At 30.0% G+C, this 14,625-nt stretch overlaps 1 protein-coding gene across 1 annotated transcript; it reads left to right on the top strand.

The window, feature by feature from the left end:
- The first annotated feature begins 8,866 nt into the window (after positions 1 to 8,866).
- LOC105178594 (protein trichome birefringence-like 39) lies at positions 8,867 to 13,562 on the top strand. Its single transcript, XM_020699398.2, has 5 exons — positions 8,867 to 9,259; positions 9,371 to 9,542; positions 11,119 to 11,294; positions 12,109 to 12,267; positions 13,085 to 13,562. The coding sequence occupies exons 1-5, from the start codon at positions 8,970 to 8,972 to the stop codon at positions 13,371 to 13,373; spliced, it is 1,086 nt and encodes a 361-aa protein (XP_020555057.2). The 5' UTR covers positions 8,867 to 8,969; the 3' UTR covers positions 13,374 to 13,562.
- Positions 13,563 to 14,625: the final 1,063 nt, after the last annotated feature.

Genomic DNA, 14,625 nt, shown 5'->3' with positions numbered 1-14,625 from the left:
ATGTATATTATTGTATTTCAGAAAACATGGACAAATAAATTAGAATTTTTTTTTATAAAGAGAAATTTACTCATTTTCTCTTTAATATAATATTTGAGTGGACTAAAAGAGTTTTGCACACGAATCTTACCAATGTCCTTTTATGTAAAAGAGTTTATGTTCCAAACTTTATGAAAGAAGTTATTAAAAATATCAATGCTAAATATCTTTTCTATTTAGGAAGCTATAACTTTTTCAACTTAAATTTATAAATAAAGTGTCGATTTAATAATTTCACACTATTGAGGCAAAATAGGGAAAATTTTTAAAAGACAAAAATACTCTAGGACTGAAAAACGTCTTAATATGACTAAAATCTACGTATTTTCTATATTCGATCCAATCCAACCATCTGACCTGTCAGGACAGCATCGATCCAAGAACAAAGTATAACATTGATTCAGCCATGTAGATTTGTACAAAAACAGACATATGATTCCCCTATAAATACTCCAAATAGACATAGTTAAGGTATGAAACAAATTCGGAATCATGAATTTGAGTCTCATCAGATGTGTATGGATTTGTCTTACTTTATGTGGGTTTATTAAAGACATATTGATCAAGTCGATATACTGCACACTTTATTGAAAATATTAATATAATAATATAATTATCACTTTTAGTAATAAAAAGACCCATACTCAAACCAATTGAAATTTCGTAAAATCTTTGTTTACGAACTCCCAATAAACATAATTGACGTTTTATCTGATATATCCTTAACCCTAATTTGACATTTACATCATCTGATCAGACCCGTTAGACCTCGACCCGAATTCGACGCCATGATCGGGAAGTACATAGTTGATGCAATTGCCGGGAATTGTCAGGAAAATGGTATTTTGTCGGATGCAAATATGTTATACACATGAAGTTTCATTTTCAACAATAAAAATTTAAAAATTTAATTTGTCAACTTTGATTTTGTTTAATCGTGATTTCAAAATCATGGGGCCGATCAAGTCATGATCAATCATTCTTTTTAATTCCCACTCATTGGGCACAAATCGTTTTCCTTCCCATCAATCACATGGGAGCAACCCATCGACTACCAAAACACGAAAATTACTAAATATTTATCATTAGTTTGATTGTTGCTACATTTTTTTATATATTTATTTATATTTTTCTTTTCTTGATTAGTAATTATTTAAAATAAGTGTGTCACTGCTGAGCTCATGAACATGTTTGGGGTTTTTAAGTCATTTTTGTCATAATTAAAGAACGTTATTTGTAAAAATTAACGGCTAATGATTGTTCTCAACTGTGATTAATTTGTATTTATTATTTTTTTAACCAAAATAATTAAGTATGACAAAAGTTGTATTTCTTCTTGTGATATGACAATTTTTTTCTTTTCTCAAAATTTATAAGGTACTTTTTTCTTTTTGCATTTTATTTATAGGGATGAAATATCACAATGATTTAATATAATCGAATAAACTAAAATCAAATTTCCAAATAAATGATTGATGTGGCAGGACCAAACTAGTCCGAGGAATCCGGGTTTAAGAATAGTAACAAAATAAACAAACAAATTGTTTCAATTTTTTTTCGTCTGAAAGTCTTAATTTATTGTATAAGAATTATAGGCTTGTATTAAATCAAAATATTATGTTATGTTTCAATACCTGAAAATTAATTTTTAAAAATACCCTTGATAATTATTTGGGATAATTACATATACACCATCCGATTTATGATCTATTTATACGAAAAACATCCATATCTTTTGCGTAATTATAGAAACCACGCTTGAAAACTTAAAAAACAAGAGTAGTTTGTACAATGATGTTGATATTTTTGAAGTGTGTTGTGTACTTTTAAAAAATACATAAATAATTTATATAATAATATTAATATTTCTAATAAATATATATAATTTTTAAAAATAAATTATAAATTAATCGGTGTTAATATAATTCTTCCTATTTACTTTATGTCCATAGGATATCCATATGGATCCCCACAATTTGTGTAATAGCACATGGTAGAGAGTAACATACATCACATGTTGTCGGCCATTTCCAATGTTGATCACTTCATGTTTTCTTTCCTACTGAACATCACACACACACACACACACAGAGGAAAGCAAAAGCCAAAATGAATTCTTTCTATTAGAAATGGTATACCTGTGCCAAGTACACCTGACTTGACTAGTTAATACCGTGGTTTTGTGAATATGTTCGAGATCATGAGCTTAATTTTTATAATATATGTGAATATTTATATCAATTTATATTAATTTATTATAGTTTATTTTATTATTTTGTGTCATATTACTGTATTATTCACACTAAAAGAAATATGACTTTTTGTCATGATGAATTATTGTGGAATTAAAAGTAAAAAATCATAGGAATACCAATTAACCATAGCGGCGTAATTACTATTAGCCGTTGTTTCTGCAAGTAAAGCCAAATATATGCTACAGCTACATGCTGTAGTAAATATTTTGTCAATGGGTAAGACTAATGAATACTGCTTTACTATAGTTAAAATACTTAAGTTTTCGCATCGATTTTGTCTTATCGTGGTATTTTATTGATTTTACTATGATTTTTAAGTTGTAGAAATTTATAATGTAGGAAATAATAAATTTTTTTGTAGTCCCTCATGTCAAAAGGACAAAAAAGCCCCTCATTTAAGTATAAAATATTCAAAAAAAACCGTAAGGTACGCGTGCCCATTCGCAGATTTGATCTTCGGAGCCCCAACCTGAGCCAGAACCCGCAAATCCGCCCAGATGGAAAGATGGATTCTCCATTGCACGATAAAAGTTAAAATTACCTAGATAATAACATGTGGCTCAATCAATATTGTACACTTGGTCCTGTAGACACAAATCATTTGAGGTAACTGACATTTATTACTTTCAACTATAAACCTTCAAATCGCATATTTCTACTTTGATCCAAACTAACTTGAGCGTCCGAGGGTTTTAGTCGGGACGAACCTGACTAGCCTAACGTACGTGTTTCTATCCTCATGACCCATTAACGATTTAGGGCGTATATGTGGCTAACTTGGATCGCTCAAAGGAAGTCGCATATTTCGAGTCGGATCAAATTTTGATATTTTATTTAAACCAAAAATGTTATTAACAAAATACTTTGAGACATCTCAAACAATTTTCAAATATTTTATAGAAAATTTTAACATTTTTATTATAATATCATCCATCTTCTTCAACAATTCCATAATTTTATAGAGACTGATGAAGCCAGGTAGTGAGAGTGGAGTGGATGAAAATTTGAAAGTTTTGATTATGCCCATAAAATGAGACAAACAAATAAAATACTAATCTGCTGATCTAAGTATAAATTCTGACAATTTTAGTACTATTTAAGATTACACCTACCTCAGATGTCCCCTCACTGCTCACTGACTATGTATATGTACTTTTTTTTTTTTTTTCAATTTATTGGATGCGATTAATTTCATCATTTCATATAATTTAAATTTAAATGTTGATTAACCACATTAATAATTCAAATTATAAATATATTTAAACAAAAAAAAATTATTATAGAAGTAGACATACAATCATGTTAGTACAACGTGAATTAACCCCTTTTGATTATAAGATGCCAATTTTATCAATCAAACAAAGCTTCGTTGATGCTGTTGATATGTTATTTTTTATTTTTTTCATTTTTTATCCGTCAGTTCACATATTCTCACCATCTCAAACTTTCATGTTCCCATTGTAGACAATTAAAAAAAGAATTCTTTTACTTAAATATTACTTTTATTTTTTTTCCTATCTTTTATTCGGAGTTTTTTGATATTTTTTATTTTAAAGTATTATTTTATTTTATTTAAATAGAAAAGGTGAAATAAATACATACAATCAAAATTTAATAAGAAATATAATTTATATTAATTTTTAAATATTTTTACACACATATCAAATGTCCTGTGTATTGCTAGTATAGATATAATCTTTTAATAAGTTAATTATCGATTTTGAAATAAGCTTTTCAAAAACAAGAATCGTGCACCACATGACTCGGATTCAACTCAATAATCAATTCGGATCCATGTGACATAAATTGATTAATTAATTAATTGAATAATTCCGGATATAAATATTAGTTCCTTTATATTCATAATAATTTAATTTATTTTTAAAATAAGAATGATAAACTATTATTAATTGAAATAAATCAATTACAATCATTCCTATCGAATATCAATATATAACAAAGATGATTATAACAATCATACTCCAATCAATAATATCAAATAAATTAAATTTGATCCACATCTATTATTAGAGTAGAAACAACATAACACGCATAATATCAGGATTCAAACCTACAACCTCTAACGTCATTGGACATCAAATTTGTCAACTAAGCCAGATTTCTCTTTTAAATGGTTTGGTATGATGAAAAAATCAATAAATTTTAAATACTTTTACAGGTTTAGTACAAATAAAATAAACGGTGAAAGAAAGACAGACTGTTATAATTTGCCGACCGGCCCTTTTCTCATCATCGTTTTGTATTAGAAAATCAATAAGTTGATATTGAAATAACTTTGAAATATTAGACATTTTAAAATCAAACTTGCAAACTTACTAATAAAAATATGCACCAAACAAGAATAGAATGAAATATTTTTTTAATGTCAATATCTCACATAAATGGAGTCTTTTTTTATAAATAAATTATGTGTAACTAATAAAGTAATATAAATAAATAAAAATGAATAACTTCTGGTGTTTTTAGCCTTTTAATTTTAATTTTCATTCAATTTTAAACAGAAATAAAAATTGGGTTCTGAATGAGTTTTATATACATTTAATTTTTTTTTCCTTTCATTTATTTTCCTAGCCAAATATGATTTTTTTTTTCAATACACATCAATTTATCGCCCAAAATCAAACAAGATCTAAATTCACAATAAATGTTGCCCAAACCGAGTTTGATCAGGCCTAGATCAATCACAAACTACACATACTACACATAATATATTTGTCATGTAATTGATTTACAACTTAAATGAAATGACCAATAAATATACCACACTTACTGTATGATTAGTTGGATTAAATCAAATCTAATTTGGGTAAAAAAAAATTAAATTTACTCTTAATTTAACATTTTTCTTATCAGACTTACCAGAGATCTTTTTTTTAAGTAAAAGCAATGAACTATTATTTACAATTATCAATATCAAATATCAATATTTAAGATATACCAACAACAATAATAGTCATATACAATTCATCAATATTCAATAATTACACTTACAATTAGCGTAAAAAAATCTCACACTGGTGAAGTCCAAATCCACAACCTTAAAGTTATAGAGATTCAACTTCACCTATTGAGTTAGTACGTTTCATAAATGTGTTGAGTGTTTAATTGTATCTCAATTGGGAAAAATGTTGCCCGAATCCGAATCGATCGAACCAATCTGTTATTGATAACTTTTCTTAAATTGTACACCAATCACGTGACAAGTATATTACATCTACCATATGATTAATTCAAATTCGATTGAATCGGCTCCTGACAAGAATTTCCCTCATAATTGAGCTATTTGTGGGCTAGCATTTAAAAGCTAAAAACACTACAACAAAAACTTCCAAATAAACTACTCTATTAGGCGACTAATAACTTTATTTTCCGGGAGTGTAGCTCACTCATAGCTCATCACCTATAATCACCAAATAATTAAGCAGCCCCATAATCAAACCAACACTACATAATATTAGTGACAAATATTAAATGATAATTTTAAAATTATTAGTAAAAATATATAATATTTAATAATAATTTTGTTCTTATCATAATATAATTATTAATGATAATATAATTATGTATATAGGCCATTAGTGACAACACGAATATTATTATCACTATAGTACATGTGTTATTTATTATTTACCGATATAAAATTATGCACAATCAGTAACTACACATAGTCAATGTTTAATTAAATATTGTCACTATCAAAATTACCAAAATTGTTATGGTGATAAAATAAAATTATTGTCGCTTTATATACAATTAGCAACAATTTTAATAACATCACTTTTTTTTTTTTTTTTATCGCTAATGATATTATTGTTATTCATTTATTTTTGTAGTGTAAGTAGCTTTGCAGTTGCGTAGTAACATGAAGCTTTCAAGAGTTAACGAAAAATTTCCACCCAAATTAGGTTGGATCGAACCAAATCAATTATAAAATAAATGTGATATACTTGTTATTTAATTAATTATTTTTTATGAACTGTATATCAATTATACGATAATTTTATTACACTTATTATATAATTTATTTAAATTTAAGTAAACCTAGTTTGAATTATAATTTTTGAGAGTTAACTATTTTCACGAGCGCACTAAACCCTTTTCATATCATTATTCGCTTGTGACATAAATAAAAATGAACCAAAAGTTGCTTTATTCCATAGTAATAGAATCTATGGTCGGAAGCAGCGGTCCAGTGATTCCAAACTTACTTTCACATAATTTGATAAATTTAATATCTCAAATTTGAATCCGTTCTACAAATATGTCATAAACATTTGTGTGTTGTGCTCTTTAACTTGGGGAGACTGTTGCGGGCTTATGTGAGTTTTACTTGGCCCTTAATGATGTATGCAGACGAGGTTAATATTTTAGGCTGATTGTTCAGGTGTCTGATATATTTGTCCTCAACTCTTGGTGTAGTATGCTGATAGGATTACTGTTTGTGCTGATTGTTCAGGTATCTGAAATGTTCGTCCTTAACCCTTAGTAGTGCATGCTGATAGGACTATTGCTTGTACTGATTGTTTATGTGTCTGATATGTTCGTCCTCAACTCTTGGTGGTGTATATTGATAGGACTATTGCTTGTGCTGATTGTTTAGGTGTCTGATATGTTCGTCACCAACCCTTAGTAGTGTATGCCGATAGGACTACTGCTTTTATTGATTGTTCAAATGTCTGATATGTTAGTCCTCAACTCTTGGCGGTGTGTGCTGATAGGACTAATGCTTGTATTAACATGTTCAGGTGTCTGATATGTTCGTCCTCAACCCTGTGATGTATGCCGATAGTTTTAATGCTTGTGTTGATTGTTCAGGTTTCTGATATGTTTGCAATTGAACATGAAAGTTTTCGTCCTATAACTTTAATCTGAACTCATTTTGGTCCTTTATCTTTGACAATATTAGATTTAGTCATTTATCTATCAATTTTGTGTAGATTTAGTTCTTTAACCTAATTTATTATTCTTTTGCCCTTTTGATAATAAAGGTTAATAGTCCATTCTAATGCTCTAAGTGTAATATAAACAAATAGTTTTTCAATAAATCTAAATTTTATACTATTTTAGGTGAGCATTAACTACGAGATGCAAAATGAACGAATATATATCAACTAAAATTGCTTTTAAAAAGCTGTGTAGGTCTAAAATTATTCAAAATTGGGCCAAATGACTAAAATTAAATGATTTTAAAAGTTATCAAACTAAAACTAAAATGAATAAATTTAAAAAATCTAAAATTAATAGTAGAAAAACTTAAAAGACTAACTAATAATTTTCCCTAAAAAATAAAATGAAAATTCAGTTGAACACGAAAACCAAAACCGTATTTCATAAAATCTATAAATTAAGTAGTGTATAACCATATACTGAAAATTCAAAATAATTTATTTTGAGAATTCATTGATTACTGCAATCTTCATAGTATTATGATTCTTTTGTTTATTCTTTTAGCATGGGAACATGGATATATTCCGAAAAGGCACCACGTATGCGTTACGGTAGTCTGTCACATCTATTACCACATGATCACTGGGGATCTGGATCATGATTTGTCTTCACAAAAATCTGCAAAATTCAAATATCCACATCAAAGTTACGGAAAATTACTTCCCTAATCGAGCTGCCATCCACTAAAGATCCTTAACTCACACTCCATCTCAAATTAACTATTATATTATTACACCAGATTACCAATTTTAAATAAAAATTTTAAAAAATAAAATATACTTCAATTATTGACTTCTATAATAATATTATAAATATAGATTTTTTTTTTGTTATAAATAATAAAATTTTGTTTATAATGTCCCATGAGAATATGAATTTGCAATTTTTGGGCTGCTAAGAATTATTTTTTGTCAAATTTTATCGACTATAATATCCATGAAATGATTAAAAATTATGGTAAGCAATTATCACTAACTACCGTTAAATAAAATTAATATAAAAAATATTAACTTTTACTATGAAAAATTATTTATTACAGCTAAAAATTATGATAAAATCATTTGTCATGACTTTTAACCATGACAAATATTTTTCCACCATCGTAAACAACGATCAATTATCATTGTACGGTCGTAGTCAATGTCTATTTGATAAAATTATTTATTATTTAACATGCTAACTAAGTGTGGTTAAATGCTATATTTCTTATAGTGTGAATAGAAAAATAATTGTAAAAAACAAAACATACGTGGTATAGAGATTTCTCTTACATTCATGATTGCTCAATTTGATCTTGATTAGTATTAAGTCAAACGAATTTCAATAAAAAAAAATTATTTATCAATTATTTATGATAAAGTACCTAAAAGACATTATAATATTGAAATAGACTCTTCACGATAAAATTAGACCCCATTAGCAAGAATTAAAACTAAAGAAGTTGATGATTTGATCCAACCCCACATGTGTGTCAACAAATCAAACCCATCCAAGATTTCATAAATTCCGGCAGGTCCCACCGTTAGGACTATATATCTGGCCCCTCCAACCCCAATTTTTCAGCCACCCCTACCCCTACCCCTACCCCCCACCCCCCCGGCACCCCCACCCACCCTACCCACCCTCTCCCTTTAGCATGTAAAGCATTGTCTACAGTACTATACAGCTAATTTATTCGAACTCCGAATCTTAACTTTAATCCCACAAATGGGGCTTCTTCTCAAAGCCCTCTTTATCTCAGCTTTCTTGTTCTCCCACCAGGCCACGGCGGCGGAAGAGGCCGAGCGCCACCTCAATGGCACCACCTACGCCGCCAGAAAGCTGGCCGGCAGCTGCAATGTCTTCCGGGGAAAATGGGTTTACGACGCCTCATACCCCCTCTACGATTTCTCAACCTGTCCCTTCATAGACGACGAATTCAACTGCCTCAAGTACAAAAGACCTGATCAAATGTACCTCAAGTACAGATGGCAGCCCTTCTCATGCAACCTACCCAGGTACACACACACACACACATATATGACTCTGTGCCTCACACAGACACACACGCACGCACATAGCAAACATATAATAATAGAAATTATTTTTTTTTTCTCTGGTATTTGCAGGTTCAATGGGGTGGCATTCTTGGAGAAGTTCAGGGGGAAGAACATCATGTTCGTGGGCGACTCACTGAGTCTGAACATGTGGGAGTCGTTGAGTTGTATGATACACTCGTCGGTCCCAAACGCGAGGACTTCACTCATCAGAAGAGATGGTCTAGCTGAAGTCGCATTCCTGGTAATCAATTTTTTACCTAACTTCACACTTAATTACCAACTATTTTATTTTATTGTATTTAATTATGCGTTTTTTGTTAATTTGGGGTCAACGACAGTCCTATATAAAAATAATATCCCGTCAGTACAATATAAATTCTACTGACGCAATATTATTATTTTGTGTGACACACACACACACAAAAAAACACAAGTGATTATACATAAATGCGACTTTGGTGATAAAAGGAATTAGAAACAAGCGTTTTCCAATTATATCCCCTCCCCCACTTAAATTCAAGGACTATGCGTATTGAATGATGGGCTGTGAGATGCATGCATGCTTTATATGCTTGTACTCCCTGTGTTGCTTTTCGGAAGGTAAAGTTTTTAATGTGTAGTAATTGATTTGTGTTGTGTTTGTTTGTCTCAATTTTGCTACTTTAAACTCCCCACGTTTCTGACCAAATTTTTTTTATCAGAACTGAATTAATTACATGATAAATATAATTAAATATAAAATTATTAAATTTTAAAAATTAATATACTTATCGTATCATTGATATATAATTCAATAAAAATATTAATTATATGAAATCAAATTTAATCCGAATAAAAATAAGAGTTTGGTAGCGTGAATTATGGTGTGATGAGTGGCAGTAATGAGTAGAAAGAGAAAGAAGTTTGAAGAAAATAGGCAACAAAATGATTGAAAATTATTAAATATTTAGAGAGAGAAGTTGAATTCAAAATGGGGCTGTGGAATTTGGTTTTGTCAGAGGGAATTGAAGAAAGGGTGGGGTGGGGTGGGGTGGGGTGGGGATGGGGGGGGGGGTGATGAACTTTGGTTGAAACTTTTTAGTGATAACTGTATTGAAAACGAAGGCCCACAAACCCACTTTTATAAAGTTGCTGTTGGCAAAACCCACTTTCATTATTGTTGTTAGGCCGCCGCACCCACATTTTTGTTTTCATGCTTGTTTTAGATTTATATTTACTAATTTATGGCATATTGATATATATTGTTTTAAATATAATGTTTTTGTAGTTTTTATTATTCAATAACGTACGTAAAATTGTAAATTTTGATTAATAAGAAACAAAATAAAAACCTATAAGAAGGTAGTTATGCAGACCATGGCACCAGTTCACCACTCTTTGAGTAAACGTGAATTTTATATTTTTTTAATTTTAAATGGGTGCTAATTTTATGTTTTGAAATATGTACTATTAAATATTTTTTTTATTATACATTTTATTTTTTAGATTTTGATATTTTGGTACATGTATTTTTAGATAAAATTAAAAAAATACTAAAATTATATATATATATTTTAAAACATTGGTTTTTCTAGGTTTTTTAATAAAAAAAAATCGAACTGGGTTCGGTTTAAATCAAACCGAACTAATACTGTTTCGGTTGGTTTTCGATTTTTAAAAATGGTGAATCGAAGTCTCGATTCGATTCGATTCGTTTAACCGAATAGAACACCTATAGCTGGTACATATGTTGATTTACATAATGAATTTATCAAGATACCCTCTTTGGGAATTTGATTGATAATAATGATTAAAACAGATAATTATTTTGCATGCAGGATTATGGGGTTAGATTGCTATTATATCGCACTCCATACCTTGTTGACTTAGAGAACCAAAAGGTGGGACGAGTTCTGAAGCTCGACTCCATTCGAAATGGAGACTTTTGGAGAGGAATGGACGTCTTGATCTTCAACACGTGGCATTGGTGGACTCACACCAAAAGTTCTCAACCGTAAGATTCTCAACCAAAATTATTTATTAAGTTTTGTATTTGAATAAAATATATTTTAATATTATATTTCTTAATTAGATGATAAGTAAGTGGGATAAATAATATACCATAAAGTAATAAATAAAATAGATTAAACTTAAATAATGAGCAATGCAAGAGAAAAGAAGATAACATTAAATACCATAAAATAAGTGAAGAAATAAAAATGAAAAAAAAATATATAGATTTTTATTTTCCTTAAATATGAAAATTTGGTCAATTCACTTAAAAACATAGGCATAAACTATGAAAAAGAACTATAATGTAATTTGTCGATGAGGCCTAACTTAATTGATAAAACTGAAGTTTCATGAAATGGGATATTATTCTGCTTATAACTGCTTTAGCTTCAAGATCCTGAGTTTGATTTTCATCAAATATATGAATATTTGTATCAGTTTATGTGAACTTATTGTAACTTATTTCATTATTCTGTGTTATATTAATGTATTAACTCACACTGAAAGAAATATGACCTTCCACTATGGTGAATTATCATGGTTAAAAGTAAAAAATTGTGACAAACACTAATTAACCACGGATGCACGTTGCTACTAGCCGTTGTTTCTGTAAGTAAGGCTAAAATATTTGCTACAACTAAAATCTGTGGCAAATACTTCGGCAATGGGTAAAACTATAACGAATATTGTTTAACTTTAGTCGATTTTGTCTTTCCGTGATAGATTGTATTGATGTTATTATGAATTTTGAGTCGTAGAGATCTATAAAGTATTTATTTTCATTTTATTTAATTTGTGTTTGTGGTTTTTTGCAGATGGGATTACATTGAGGAAGGAGGTAAATTATACAAAGATATGAACCGTTTGATAGCGTACTACAAAGGGTTGACAACATGGGCGAGATGGGTGAACCGAAATGTTGATCATTCCAAAACTAAAGTCTTCTTTCAAGGAATTTCACCCACACATTATGAGTATGTATTTCTTAATTTTTACCCCCTTCTACTAATATTTTCACTCTTTTTCAACTTATTATCCCATATTTATTGTTTTTATTATTTGTTTCTTTTTATTTCCTCGTCTTAAAATAATGTTTTATTTTCTTAATCGACGACTTTTTTCTTCAAAAAATATATATTTTTTTATATAATATCATCGACTCTTTACCACTGTTATGAGACAATAATGTATTTTAACTCTCTATTATAATCGAATTATTCTTTTAGAAAAATATTTCATGAAAATATCTTCAGAATATGTTAGGAGGATTCACGGGATTCTATGCATGTAAGTATTACGGTGATAACTTTAGTTCTGCACGAGTCCATTTTGACAAATTTATCCTATAATTTTAAAGCGTTTGCACATTTAGACCAAGAATGTCAGAAATAGTGTACCCAATTAAGCTGACCATATGTATGTCGTATGCACTTTTTGCCATTTTAGCGAATTCCAAATACTTTTGTCCTCAACGTGCCAAATGTTTAAAATTATAGGATAAAATTATCAATAATGAATTCTTATAGGACTAAAGCAACCGCCACCCTCATACTTACAATGCTAGAATTGCGATTTTCCGAACCATTCACTATTCATGTTCAGAAAACACAGCTCTTTCACTTATTTTAAAATATTAAAAACAAAACGAATTTTCCGAATTTTTTAACTTTTATATAAAAAATTTCCGAGTTAAATAATCAGGCAGTGTTGTTGTTATTGTTATTACTACTATTGAATCAACTGTACTTCATATACTCATAGACTACTTCAATAAAATCGAAAAAACTGTAGGGGTCGGGATTGGAACGAACCATTAAAATCATGCAAAAGTGAGACACAACCGTACTTCGGAATAAGGTATCCGGCAGGAACTCCATTAGCATCAGTGGTAGTGAACAAAGTGTTGAGCAGAATCAAGAAGCCTGTCTACTTGCTCGACATCACACAGCTCTCCCAGTACAGAAAAGACGCACATCCCACGTACTACAGCCTGCACAACGGCTTAGATTGCAGCCACTGGTGCCTGCCGGGGCTCCCTGACACTTGGAATCTGCTGCTCTATGCAGCCCTCTTCAGTTGAAATTCATTGTTTTTGATCATCATACATATTTATAGGGGTTTTCTTTTTCTTTCACATTTGTTGTGCAAGTGGGTAAATAAGAGTGATGAGAGAATGGGATGATTCAATTGTACACTAACTCATTGTTTTGGGGCATCCAAGGGTTTGCCTACATTCATGGAATTAATTAATGATTATCACATTATGTTTCTTTGTTTTGTTTTGTTTTTTTCACGAGGAATATGGCTTGCGTGGAACCTCAGTCATGTCCCCCTATTCTATCATATCTGAACAGCAACCTCAACAAATTTTCCCACTAAAAAATTAAACTCAATAGCAACAACTCTCAATAACACAAACAACAATAATAATAACCTATATAAGAAAAGACAACAGAAAACAACAATTTTTCCACTAAAAAATTAAATCTTAACAATATTTATTAAATGTTAACACTTAGGATTCTGGAAAAAAGTTGGTGGAATGTACATTTTAACTAGATTTTTTTGTGAATTTTACAAATATATATAAAATTCAATTCAAGAGGTTTTTATAGAGTATTTTCTGTAAAATGGAACTATTTACTTAAAAGAACTTTTTAAAATGAATTTTATATATGTGAAATCTACTAAAGAATCTATTTAAAACGTACATCCCACCAATCTCAAAGTTGCCCACTCAGCTTTTGGTCGAATTGGTGTCCTTGTATACGTTGGTTGACATACTCCTTCAAGTGTCCCCGCTAAATCAATTTTTTTGTCCCATTCTTTATGTGATGGCATTCCTCCATCATATGCCCCATGTCACTGTGGAAGTGGCAATATTTGTCAAATTTGAACCTCTTGGAATTGTCCTTCATTTTCTTGGTTATTGTTTGATCAACCCTTGTTCTATCACTATCAATTTTCTCCTCTTGTGGCGTTTAGGGGCTGTAATGCACATAGCTAGTAGGGGGTAAATGTCGGCGTTTCTCCTTATTCTTCGACTCCTTCTCTTCCTCTCTACTCTTCCTCTTAACACTAGAGGTAGTCCATTACCATGGACTCTTCTATTATGATATACTTCTGCGATCGGATGAGCAACTTCTTTAAAGTGCTAGGAGGCTTCCCCGATTTAGATTCTTTAAACCTTTCATGATGCAAGTTTTATTGGATAGTGCTAGCCAACAACTTGTGGTTGATATATGACACCTCATGTATTGTCCCCACGAATCTTTGGACGGAATCCCTCGACGTCTTATCTTCCTTCTAGCATATGGTAATATGTATGCAAC

This window comes from Sesamum indicum, linkage group LG12 (assembly GCF_026168435.1).
Source record: "Sesamum indicum cultivar Baizhima isolate 11 linkage group LG12, ASM2616843v1, whole genome shotgun sequence".
Lineage (NCBI taxonomy): Eukaryota > Viridiplantae > Streptophyta > Magnoliopsida > Lamiales > Pedaliaceae > Sesamum > Sesamum indicum.
Note: the sequence above shows the minus strand (reverse complement) of the source record. Positions and strands in the feature narration are given on the sequence as shown.